The sequence below is a fragment of the Myotis myotis genome, unplaced genomic scaffold (genome assembly GCF_014108235.1).
Source record: "Myotis myotis isolate mMyoMyo1 unplaced genomic scaffold, mMyoMyo1.p scaffold_m19_p_4, whole genome shotgun sequence".
Taxonomy (NCBI): Eukaryota; Metazoa; Chordata; class Mammalia; order Chiroptera; family Vespertilionidae; genus Myotis; species Myotis myotis.
In genome coordinates this window covers 105,966,849-105,979,883 of record NW_023416346.1, presented here as the reverse complement: position 1 = coordinate 105,979,883, position 13,035 = coordinate 105,966,849, and the positions used below count along the sequence as shown (strand labels likewise).

General features: G+C 45.9%; 1 protein-coding gene across 1 annotated transcript in view; it reads left to right on the top strand.

Moving 5' to 3' along the window:
* Positions 1–472: 472 nt before the first annotated feature.
* The window catches only part of CFAP47 (cilia and flagella associated protein 47), a 469,227-nt gene continuing 456,664 nt past the window's right edge, over positions 473–13,035 (top strand). The window contains 2 exon segments of the mRNA XM_036304204.1: positions 473–664; positions 6,808–6,959. Of these exon segments, the coding sequence (XP_036160097.1) occupies positions 473–664; positions 6,808–6,959 (344 nt within the window).

Here is a 13,035-nt window from a genome sequence, read left to right as displayed (position 1 = left end):
GGTTTTGCTACTAGATTTTTTAGAAATGTTAGCCTAAAGGCCAAGGAGTAGGACCTCTAGGGGGCCCTGACTCTATTTCCATTGAATTCTATTACTGTTGTATCTTGAAGCTTTAATAGACCCTGTGGGCCCCTCAGTTCCACTGCTCTTTAGGCTTAGTCTTGAGAAGGGTCCAGGGAAAATGCCCTTCGCCAACGCCATCTTAAAATTCTGCCAGGCCATGGCAAAGTGAAATGTCTCTGGGATTTGGGCTTCTGTGGCATGTTTTCCAGCTATTCTGGTGACACCTCTGATCCCGGGGTTCTCTGGCCAGATGCCTGCTTTCTTCATTTGAATTGCCAAATCTCGCGCAGCTAGGGCGACACTGTGTTTCAGGCGCGCGAGACTTCCGACGGTTGCCTAGCGATGGCGTAGACACTAGTACTAGGCGGATCAAGTCCATAACTGTTGGCGGGTTACTTAGAGGGCAGACATGCACACGCCAAGGGGCTCTCTGATCCCTCGAGAAGTGGAGACTCCGAAGGAGTTGCAACTGCGGGTGACTCCGGGGGAGGTGAAGTTTCAGGACACGATGGCGGGGAAGGTGTACCGCCAATCAATTACTGTCCACAATGTGGGCCGCAGCAACCAGAAGATCCGGTTTCTGGAGCCAGCCAAGCCACAGGTAACACACCCAGGAGTGCTCTGAACAGGACCTTGGGAGGACTGGACTGAGACTGCCTCCTCACTTGGGCACCTGCTTTGTCCTGGGAAGTGAGTAGGCACCTGGCTCCTATAGGGATAGGGAGGAGGATTGGGCTTCCTAGGGAGCGGTGATTTAGGTTTCTCTATGTATGTGCGCTCGCCTTTGTTTGTTTGTTTATCCATGTACTGAGGGTTGGGACCCAGAATGGGGAAGTTTGATGTAGAACCAATTTCTTCATTCTGGACTTGGAAAGAAGGGAAGAGGGTTCCATGTCTGTCGCGGCTTAGCCCAGAATCTATGCCTCATAATACTGTAGAATTATGACGACAAACCTTTGAACCATAAAGTGCCTGACTACTCCAAATATTATAGGATAGTGGGAAGGTTTATTATTCACATTTTAAGAAATATTTGTTGAGCACCTACTATAAAATAGACAGTAGGTGTGTGGAATGCAAGATGGACATAGCCCTGCCCTCAGAGGACTTAGAAACTCACAGGGTATCAATAAAGGTCTAATCATTAGCAAAAATAAATGTTCTGAGAGGCTGTCCCCATCTTTTAACATAAAAGTTGACCGAATTTCTTCTCTATCTCACTGTTATTTTAGAGCATGAGGATGAATGGATGGTTATTAGTTTACTATGATCACCCATTATCAGGGATACTTTTGATATAGGAAAGGTGAATAAGAATTTTTGATATGTAAGTGATAACTGATTTTTTCACGGGATATTCCTAATGGTTAATAGTATTGAATTCAGCTGGACTTATATGTACAGAAATGGAAAGGTATCTGATTTTGTTGTTAAACTTACATGTATTTGTTTGCATATACATAGAAAAATGTACCACAGTGATTAGGAGGGCAATGAGAAGCAGGACTTTCATGGTCTACCTTTTACACTTTTAAAACATTGATGTACCATTTATCTACACTAAAGTGCCCAAATCTTGAAAGTAAGTCCTGATGAATTTATATATATGTATATGCCCATGTAGCTCCCACTTGGATCAAATCATAAAATGTTTCTAGTACAATAGATGGTTTCCTACAGTACCTGGAGTAATCACCCCATGGAGATGACCACTATACAGTGGGGCCTTGACTTAGGAGTGTCCCCACTAATGAGTTTTTTGAGATACAAGCTGTCTCTACCCGATCTTTTGCATTGAGTTGACAGAGTAATTTGAGTTAACAAGCTCCTTAATGAGCTCCTTAACGAGCTCAGTCTCGGAACGAATTAAACTCGTAAGTCATGGCCCCACTGTACTGATTTCTAACACCATAGATTAGTTTTGCCTATTCTTGAGTTTCATATAAATGAAATCACGCATTCTTCATTTTTGCATTTTGCATGTTTTAATAGTAGTAATCTGTTTATTTTGTAATAGGACATCACAAGCGACTACTAGTTGCTCATTAAATAAAAAAGAACCTGATTCCTCCCAATACTATATAATTAGGGGGAAAGTTTATTATTTCACTACCTTATTAATTATTTCACTTCTTATTACATATTTATTGAACAATTGAATGTATATCTGAAAATACTTTCTTTTAAACCTCAAGCTGGCAGTAATCCCAGATGTGGGCGAACACTATACGGTGGGGCCTTGACTTACGAGTTTAATTCGTTCTGAGACCAAGCTCGTTAAGGAGCTCATTAAGGAGCTCGTTAACTCAAATTACTCTGTTAACTCAATGCAAAATATCAGTCGAGAGACAGCTGGTATCTCAAAAAACTCGTTAGTCAGGACACTCGTAAGTCAAGGCCCCACTGTATTATGGATGTCTCCTGGTTTTTATGCAGATAGAACAATGACATCGTTTATTTTTTTCTGGTTTGTATTTATAATTAAAAAGAAAACTATTTAGACCACAGGTCTTGTCATTAACAGCAGAATGGTCAGAAAGGCTTACCTAGTTAGAGGCCAAAGCTATGAGCCCATTACACTGTGAATTTATCTTTGTTGCAGGACTATGATGTGCATTCCAGATCCTTCATAGGTATAATTGGAAATGAGGAAGAGGTAGATTAGCAAAAAATGCTTTCACTATCTTGGAGGTTAAAAGAAAAATAAGCTTCTATGTAGAGAGCATTGTTATCACCATTATTATCATCACTAGAAGGCCTGTGCACAAAAATTTGTGCACTGGCAGGGAAGAGGGGTCCCTCAGCCCAACCTGTGCCCTCTCACGGATCACCTGTGGCTCGCCCCACCCGCCCCACCCACCCCGCCCAAGACACTGCAGGCCCGGATCCCACGCTGGGGCGGACAGCAGCTCGGATCATGCTGCTGCTCACCCCGATCGCCCTGCTCGCCCCGGCCACCCTGCCCAAGACACCACAGGCCAGGATCTCGCCTTGGGTGGCACAGCGGGATCTGTCGGCAGTATGCAAATTAGCCGCCATCTTTGTTGGCGGTTAATTTGCATATATCGCTGATTAGCCAATGGGAGGCATAGCAGAGGTACGGTTCATTTCAATCTTTGTCTATTATTATATAGGATTAGAAAATGGTTCTAACACATGGTGGTACTTGTTTTCTACCCGGGCTCATGATTGTGCATTGTCTATGTAGTGAGTACCTACTATGTGCCATATAAAGTGCTATATACCATTTACTTATATAGCCTAGGCCAACTGCACTTATTCCTAGCCCACAGTAATCATGTTCTCTTGAGGATTTTTATGATACTTATGAAATCTGCATCACTCATATGATACTTAATTAGTCCCTGGCTTACATTATTTAACTTGCAAAGGGCATTTAGTCTGCTTCCTTAAAGAGATTATGCATTCATTAGAGGGACTCTGTCTAGTTGTGGGGAAAGAGCTTAAGTTTTAGAGGCAGATAGATGTGTGTTTTGAATCCTCACTGCCTGAGTGACTTTAGACAGTCATTTCACTCTACAGGTTCCAGTTCCCTCATCCATATGCTGGGACCCATAATATCAGCCTTATAGGACTGTAGAAGTGCATTGAAATGTAGAATGCTTGATCTATTGTAAGTGCTCAACAGATAGCAGTTCTCTTTGTCCCTTATTTTTTTTTTAATGGAGTCTAGTAAATATTTAAAAAGGACAAAAGTGTTTTTTTCTCCTTTGGCATATTTCTTTTTTACATTTCCTCCAAATTATGAAGTTGGAGTTCCCATGTGGAAAGTACTAGTATATAAGATTCTATATGTATGTGTGAATGTATATATGTATGCATGTGTATATATGTATACATGTATGTGTTATATATGCATACATGATTGAGTGACATTTTTATTAGATTGCTTTTCCTATTTTTCTATATTTAAGTACCTCTCAGCATTTACATATTTATCAATTAACTGCATTGCCAGTTTCAGTGATCAAACTGTTAAAAGCATATTGGAAGGATCTAGAACAGCAGTTCTCAACCTGTGGGTCGCGACCCCTTTGGTGGTCAAACGACCCTTTCACAGGGGTCGCCTAAGACCATCCTGAATATCAGATATTTACATTATGATTCATAACAGTAGCAACATTACAGTGATGAAGTAGCAACGAAAATAATTTTATGGTTGGGTCACAACATGATGAATTGTATTTAAAGGAACAGAAGGTTGAGAATCACTGATCTAGAATCTGAAAGGTATAAATATAGTCAGTAAGTCTTTTCCTTTACGGAAGCAATATTACCTACCCTAACATATAAAAACTAAGGGTCTGTAACAACCGAAGGCTTGACCAACCAGACGTCAATCCTGCAGTCAGTACTGGGTTGCCGGGGCGAACCACTACTGACTGCCGCTGCTGGGGGAGCAGCGACCCAGCACTGACTGCCGAGAGGGGGCTGCAGATCAGGCCCAGAGAGAGACAGGGTCTGATCCGAAGCCTCCGTGGCAGCTGTTGATTAGCCGTTGCCTCTCTCTTTCTCACTGGGCTTCGCCAGCAGCCGCACCTCTGTTTCTCTCTGGGCCTCTGCGGGGGCTGCTGATCAGCCCTGCCTCTCTGATCAGGCCCAGAGATAGGCCTGGAGATGCTGACTGGCATAGAAACTGACCAATCAAAACCAAATCTGGGTGAAGTGCAAGGAGCCAATGGCTGCCTAGAAGGCGGAGCTTTTGACACTGGCATAGAAACTGACCAATCAGAACCAAATCTGGTGAACTGGGAGGAGCCAATGGCTGCCTAGGAGGCAGAGCTTTTGATGCAGACTGGCATAGAAACTGACCAGTCAGAACCTTATCTGGGTGAACTGCGAAGGCAGAACATAAGGTGAGAGCTGAGGAGGGGTTTTAAGGGCAACAGCTGTTTGGTGTAAGGCAGCGGTTCTCAACCTGTGGGTCATGACCCCTTTGGGGGTCGAACGACCCTTTCACAGGGGTTGCCTAAGACCATTGGAAAACACATATATAATTACATATTGTTTTTGTGATTAATCACTATGCTTTAATTATGTTCAATTTGTAACAATGAAATTGGGGGTCACCACACCATGATGAACTGTATTAAAGGGTCACAGAATTAGGAAGGTTGAGGACCACTGGTGTAGGGTGTAAGAAAGTGGTTCAATTTTTTAATGACCGGTTTGGCAGTATAGTGCCTATGGCTGGTTATCAGTCCAGATATAGGGATTATATATTTTTGTCTGCCAAGAGCATCTCCTTCTGCTGAAAAAGACTCCTCCCCCAGTTTAAGCAATCCTATCCTATATAATCTATCCTATATAATAAAAGCTATGTGTCCAGTCATCCGGTCGTCTGTTCAACCAATCAAAGCATAATATGCTAAGGCCGCTCAACTGCTCGCTATGACATGCACTGATCACTAGGGGGCAGACAGTTGACCAGCCTACAAGTTGCTATGATATGCACTGACCACCAGGGGGCAGATGCTCCAACCAGTAGGTTAGCTTGCTGCTGGGGTCTGGCCAATCAGGACTGAGTGAGATTGGCTGGACATGCCCTGGAGCCCTCCCACAATCTCTCCCTGGCTGGCCCACCTCTCACATCCCTCCTCAGCTCCAATCATGCACCAGTGGGGTCCCTTGGCCTGGCCTGTGACCTCTCGCAATCTGGGACCCCTCAGGGGATGTCAGAGAGCTGGTTTCAGCCCGATTCCACTCAATGCAGGAGCTGCCCCCTGGTGGTCAGTGTGCTCCCACAGGGGGAGCACCACTCAGCCAGAAGCTAGGCTTACGACTGGCAAGCGCAGTGGTGGTGGCAGGAACCTCTCCTGCCTCTGCGGCAGCACTAAGGATGTCCGACTGCCGGCTTAGGGGAGTGGGCCTAAGCCATCAGTCAGACTTCCTCTGAGGGCTCTCAAACTGCAAGAGGGCGCAGGCCAGGCTGAGGGAACCACCCCCCGAGTGCATGAATTTTGTGCACCGGGCCTCTAGTCTATACTAATAAAAGGGTGATATGCTAATTAGACTGGGTCGACAGGCCATCTTCTGGATGTAGGACTTCTTCAGGACAAAGCCATGCTGGTGGGGGCCGAGGCAGAGAGGGCAGTTGAGGGGGAGATCAGGCCGGCAGGTTAGGGCCACTGGGGGCAAGATCAGGCCTGCAGGGAAGCGCAGTTGGAGGTGAGATCAGGCCGTCAGGGGAGGGAAGTTAGGGGCGATCAGGCAGGCAGAGACAGTTAGGTGCAATCAGGCAAGCAGGCAGAGAGGTTAGGGGTGATCAGGCAGGCAGGCAGGTGAGTGGTTAGGAGCCAGCAGTAGCAGATTGTGAGAGGGTTGTCCGACTGCTGGTTTAGGCCCGATCCCTGTGGGATCACCTCCCCCCACCCCCTGTGCAAAAATGTTGTGCACTGGGCCACTAGTCCTATATAATAAAACCCTAAAATGCAAATTGACTGAACGGCAGAATGACCAGTCGCTATGAAGTGCACTGACCACCAGGAGGCAAACGCTCAATGCAGGAGCTGCCCCCTGGTGGTCAGTGTGCTCCTATAGGGGGAGCGCTGCTCAGCCAGAAGCTGGGCTGAGGGATCCCCCTCAACCCCCCAGTGCAGTCGTGCACTGGGCCTCTAGTGTCTTGATATAGCTCTTGAAATAATGTATATACCTAACTATAGTTGCTCACATTATTCCTTATTAGGAGTTAAGACATGTAATTTGATTTTTTTCCCATTGAAGTTCAAACTGGTTTTGCCAAGTATGGATAAAGAAATTGCTTCTGGACTTCAGATGACAGCTGTGGTGGAATATCATCCTAATAAAAATGAAGATATTTCTGACCAACTATTTATTGCAGTAGGAAACAAAGCAATAGAGGTCCCTCTTATTGGGTATGTATGCTTCACATTTCATACTGACATTTTGAACACTCTTCAAATAAAAATTAGGGTTAAAGTAATATTCATTACATTCCCTGGCTAAAAGGGCTTGTTGTATTTATAGTTTCCTTACCGCTGAACTTACTGGACAAATGTTTAGCAAATTGTGATTTAAAACAAATGACTAGTTTGCTGCTATATTTTTATTAAGATAACTTAAAAACATTTAACAATTGCATGTATTCTTTTTTTCTTGATCTCACATCCTATTTTATTTCCCCTATATTTTTTTGGTACCTATAGACAGAAAGATTTAGTAAAGAAAGCTCTAGCCTGGCAGTTGTACACACTGGTTGAGCATTGACCTATGAACCAGGAGGTCTTAGGTTCAATTCCTGGCCAGGGCATATGCTGGGTTGTGGGCTCGCTCCCCAGTTGGGGGCGTGTAGGAGGCAGTCGATCACTGATTCTCTCTTACCATTGATGTTCCTATCTCTCTCTCCCTCTCCTTTCCTCTCTGAAATCAATAAAAATATATAAAAAAAGAAGAAGAAAAAAGAAAGCTATATTTGTCTACCAGCTGCAGAATTAATATTGAAATATTAATATGATGTTGGTATTAGAATATGCCATTTTATTTTTTTCCTTGTGTTTTTGTATTTTTCTAAACCAAATTTAGATCTGCAATTATTTTGGTTCTCTGCGTTGTTGAGAATTTCTGATTTTGTATATCATCCCATTCTGCATAGGAATCAAACAGTCGATACACATTAGAAAATAGACAACCTATTAACCTATTACAAATATTTAAGTTACATTTTGTATTTTATTTTAAGTAGGGCCATTTTGGGTCCATTCTGCATATTGACATACCTATGACTAGCATTCAGATTTGCTTGCTTGTGCTGTATATGGAGAGAAGTGTTGAAGATACTTCTGCCTTTGAAAATGGATTTTGTCTTATTCCCATAGCATGCCCTCTCTCATCAGAGGCCAACTGCTCACCAGAGTTGCAATATAAGGACAGTGCTGCCCCCTTAAAGTGTGATGAACAGTGCTGAAGGGAGAAGTAGTAGGCGAGCTTGCTGCTATATTTCTTTCTTTCTTTTTTTTTTTTTTTTTACAAATGCAGTTGATTGAGGATAAATATGCAATTATAAGAAATAATTGTGCATTTCCCTCAATGGTAACATTTTGCAAAAACAATAAGATAATAGAACTAGAAAATTTACATCGAACAATCTACCTACTGTATTCAGATTGCCACAGCTTGACTTAAACTCCTGTGTGTGTATGTGTGTGTGTATGTATAAGCTTTTAAATTCTATACAATTTTTTCTTAACTGTGTAGGATTTGATATCTAGTACCACATTCAAGATACTGAGTAGTTCCGCCCTGACTGGTTTGGCTCAGTGGATGGAGCATCAGCCTGCAGACTGAGGGGTCCCAGGTTCAATTCCGGTCAAGGGCATGTACCTTGGTTGCAGGCACATCCCCAGTAGGGGGTGTGCAGGAGGTGGCTGATTGATGTTTCTCTCTTATCGATGCTTCGGACTCTCTATCCCTCCCCTTGCTCTCTGTAAAAAATCAATAATATATATATATATACTAGAGGCCCGGTGCACAAAAATTTGTACACTGGCCGGGGGGAGGGGGGTGTCCCTCAGCCCCACTTGTGCCCTCTCACAGTCTGGGACCCCTCGGGAGATAACGACCTGCTGGCTTAGGCTTGCTCTTGGGTGGCAGAGGGCTGTCCCAATCCCTAGGTGCCTGCCCTGCAGCTCCTGGTCGGGCTCAGAGCAGGGCTGATTGGGGAGTTGGGGCGCCGCCCCCTGTCATGCACAGAGCAGGGCGGATCAGGAGGTTGCGATGCCACCTTCAGTCATGCTCAGGGTAGGGCCGATTGGGTGGTTGGGGCGCCGCCCCTGTCACACTCAAGGCAGGGTCGATGGGGAGGTTGCGGTGCCACCTTGTCACGCACAGAGCAGGGTGGATCAGGGGGTTGTGGTGCCATCCCTGTCACATACACAGCCGGCCGATCAGGGGGTTGGGGTGCTGCCCCCTGTCACGAACAGAGCAGGGCCCATCAGGGGGATTGGGACTCCGTACCCTGTCACACACAGAGCAGGGCCGATCAGGGGGTTGGGGAGCTCCCCCCTGTTACACACAGAGCAGGGCCAGTCAGGGGGTTGGGGAGCTCCCACCTGTCACGCACAGAGTAGGGCCAATCGGGGGTTGGGGAGCTCCCCCCTGTCACGCACAGAGCAGGGCCGATCAGGAGGTTGTGATGCCACCCTCAGTCATGCTCAGGGTAGGGCCGATTGGGGGGTTGGGGCGCTGCCCTCTGTCACACTCAAAGCAGGGTCAATGGGGAGGTTGGGGCGCCGCCCCCTGTCACCCACAGAGCAGGGTCGATCAGGGGGTTGGGGCACTCCCCCTTGTCACACTCAGGGCAGGGCCAATGGGAAGGTTGCGGCTCCACCCCGTCACACACAGAGCAGGGCCCATGGAGGGGGTTGGGGCACCGCACTCTGTCACACACAGAGCAGGGCCGATCAGGGGTTTGGGGAGCTCCCCCCTATCAGGCACAGAGCAGGGCCGATCAGGGGGTTGGGGAGCTCCCCCCTATCAGGCACAGAGCAGGGCCGATCAGGGGGTTGGGGCGCCTTCCCCTTTCACGAACAGAGCAGGGCAGATAGGGAGGTTGTGGCCCCGCCCCCTGTCACACACAGAGCCACAGGGTGATCAGGGGGTTTGGGCGCTGCCCCCTGTCACGCTGCTCCAGGGGCCAGGAGGTCTCGTGGCTCCGCTGATCCTAGTGCTAGGAGGCCTCGCGGCTCTGCTGATCCCAGTGCCAGGAGGCCTAGGGGCTCTGCTGATCCCAGATTCTGGAGGCTTTCTGGATCTGCTGATCCCAGGCCGGGAGGCCTCGCGGCTCCACTGGTCCTGGTGCTGGGAGGCCTCACTGCTCAGCTGATCTGGAGCTAAGAGGCCTCGCTGCTCCACTGATCCCGGTGCTGGGAGGCATATTACCCTTTTACTATATAGGATAGAGGCCTGGTGCATGGGTGGGGGCTGGGTGGTTTGCCCTGAAGGGTGTCCTGGATCAGGGTGGGGGTCCTGATTGGGTGCCTGGCCAGCCTGGATGAGGGGATGATGGCTGTTTGCAGCTGGTCACACCCCCTTCAGGGTGGGGGTCCCCACTGGGGTGCCTGGCCAGTCTGGGTGAGGGGATGATGGCTGTTTGCAGCTGGTCACACCCCCTTCAGGGTGGGGGTCCCCACTGGGGTGCCTGGCCAGTCTGGGTGAGGGGCTGAGGACCGTTTTCAGGCTGGCGGGTGACTGAAGCTCCCAACCTCTCCTTTTTTCCTTTTTTTTTAATTCTGGGATTTATTTACCATCTATGGCTGTCACTGAAGCTGAGAGCTGGCTTTAGCTATGAGACCTCGGCTGCTGAAAGCAGGTTTCTGGTCTTTGTTTACCTTCTGTATTTGAAACTTTGTTGCGACTCCTGCTCTGAGATCCTGGCCGTCTGAAAGCAGGTTTCTGGGTTTTGTTTAGCTTCTATATTTGCAACAATGTTTCTTAGAGTGCAGCTCAGAGCCCAGCAGTGGCAGGCGGGGAACCTTGGCTTCCTCCGTCACTGGAGCAAGCAAGCCTCCTGTTCGCATCAGTTGCCTGGCTGCTGGCTGCCATCTTGGTTTGCAGTTAATTTGCATATCGCCCTGATTAGCCAATGGGAAGGGTAGTGAGGTTATAGCTAATTACCATGTTTGTCTTTTATTAGATAGGATATATATATATATATATATATCCTATATGTATATATATATATGTATATATATATATATATATATATATATATATATGATACTGAGTAGTTCCAATACCACAAGGATATCTCCTTTTACTTAAAAAAATTGTTGATCCTCACCCAAAGATATTTTTTTCCATTGATTTTTAGAGAGTGGAAGGGAGGTAGGAGGGGAGAGAGAGAAAGAGAGACATCTATGTGAAAGAGACCCATCAATTGGTTGCCTCCTCCACATGCCCTGACTGCAGCCAGGGATTGAACCTGCAACCCAGGTCTGTGCCCTTGACTGCTAATCAAACCCAAGACCCTTCATAGGTCAGGCCAACACTCTAACCACTGAGCAAAACTGGCTAGGGCCTCCTCCTGTTACTTTTTATAATTACAACCAACTCCCTCTAACTCACAAGCACCATCCCTCAACTGGAATTGTCTAATCTGTCTTCCATTTCTAAAATTTTTTTCATCTCAATTATGTTGTATAACTTTTTTGGATTGACTTTTTTTCACAGCAAAATTCCCAGGAGATATAACCAAGTTGTTGAATATATCAGTAGCTTGCCTCTGTTTATTCTTTTTAAAAATCTTTATTGTTGAGAGTATTACAGATATCCCCCTTTTTACTTTCCATTGATCCCCTCACCTGGTTACTGCCCTGCCCCAGGCCTTCACCTTTGGTCTGTGTCCATAGGTGATGAATATATACATATATACATACTAGAGGCCCGGGGTATGAAATTCGTGCATTGGGGGGGGGTGTCCCTCAGCCCAGCCTGCACCCTCTCCAATCTGCGACCCCATGGGGGATGTCTGACTGCCAGTTTAGGCCCGATCCATGTGGGATCGGGCCTAAACTGGCAGTTGGACATCCCTTTCACAATCCAGGACTGCTGGCTCCCAACCGCTTGCCTGCCTGCCTGCCTGATTGCCCCTAACCGCTTCTGCCTGCCAGCCTGATCACCCCCTAACCACTCCCCTGCCAGCCTGATCAATGCCTAACTGTTCCCCTGCCGGCCTGGTTGCCCCTCTGCAGGCCTGGTCACCCCTAACTGTCCTCCCCTGCTGGCCTGATTGCCCACAACTGCCCTCACCTGTCAGCCATCTTGTGGCTGTGGGCGCAGCCATCTTTGAGGGTGTGGCAGTCAATTAGCATATTCCCTCCTTATTGGCTGTGGGCACTGCCATCTTTGCGATGGCCTAAGGGTCAATTAACATATTCCCTCTTTATTAGATAGGATAAGTTATTTGGTTAATATCTTCCCACACCCCTTCCACTCTTCCCTCTGAGGTTCATTAGTCTGTTTCATGTTTCCATACCTCTGGTTCTATTTTATTAATCAGTTTATATTTTTCATTAGATTCCTTGTTCATATGTTTTGATTTTTAGATTCAATTGTTGAGATATATGTGTTTATTGCCATTTTGTTCATATTTTTTATCTCTTCTTCTTCTTCTCTTCCCTCTTCCTCTTCCTCTTCTAAAGAATTCCCTTTAACATTTCAGATCATACTGGTTTGGTGGTGATGAGCCTCTATAGCTTTCTCTTGTCTGGAAAGCTCTTTATCTGACCTTCAAATCTAAATGATAGCTGTGCTGGGTAGAGTACTCTTGGTTGTAGGTCCTTGCTATTTCATCACTTTGAACATTTTTTGCCACTCCTTTCTGGCCTACAAAATTTCTGTTGAGAAATCAGCTGACAGTTGTATAGGTGCTCCCTTGTAGGTAACTAACTGCCCTACCCTTGCTGCTTTTAGGATTCTCCCTTTGTCTTTAACCCTTGGCATTTTCATTATGATGTGACTTGGTGTGGGTCTCCTTTGGTTCCTCTTGTTTGGGACTCTCTGCACTTCCTGGACTTTTAAGTCTGTTTCTTTCACCAGGGAGGGGAAGTTTTCTGTTATTATTTCTTAAAATATGTTTTCAATGTCCTGTCTCTCTTCTCTTTCTGGCACCTCCGTAATTTGAATGTTGGTATGCTTGAATTTGTCCCAGTTTCCTTATATTATCTTCATATACTAGTATTTGTATTCTTTTTTCTTCTGATTGGGTGTTTTTTGATTTCTTTTATTCCAAATTGTTTATTTGATTCTCAGAATCTTCTACTCTAATGTCAAATCCCTGTAAATTATTATTTATTTTAGTGTATGCTTAATTTCTGACTTGTCCTTTTTCATGTCTTTGAAATTATCACTGATATCCTTGAAAGTCTCATTAAATCCCTTGAAGTTCTCATTAAAATCCATGAGCATTCTTATAACAATCATTTTTTTTTTCTT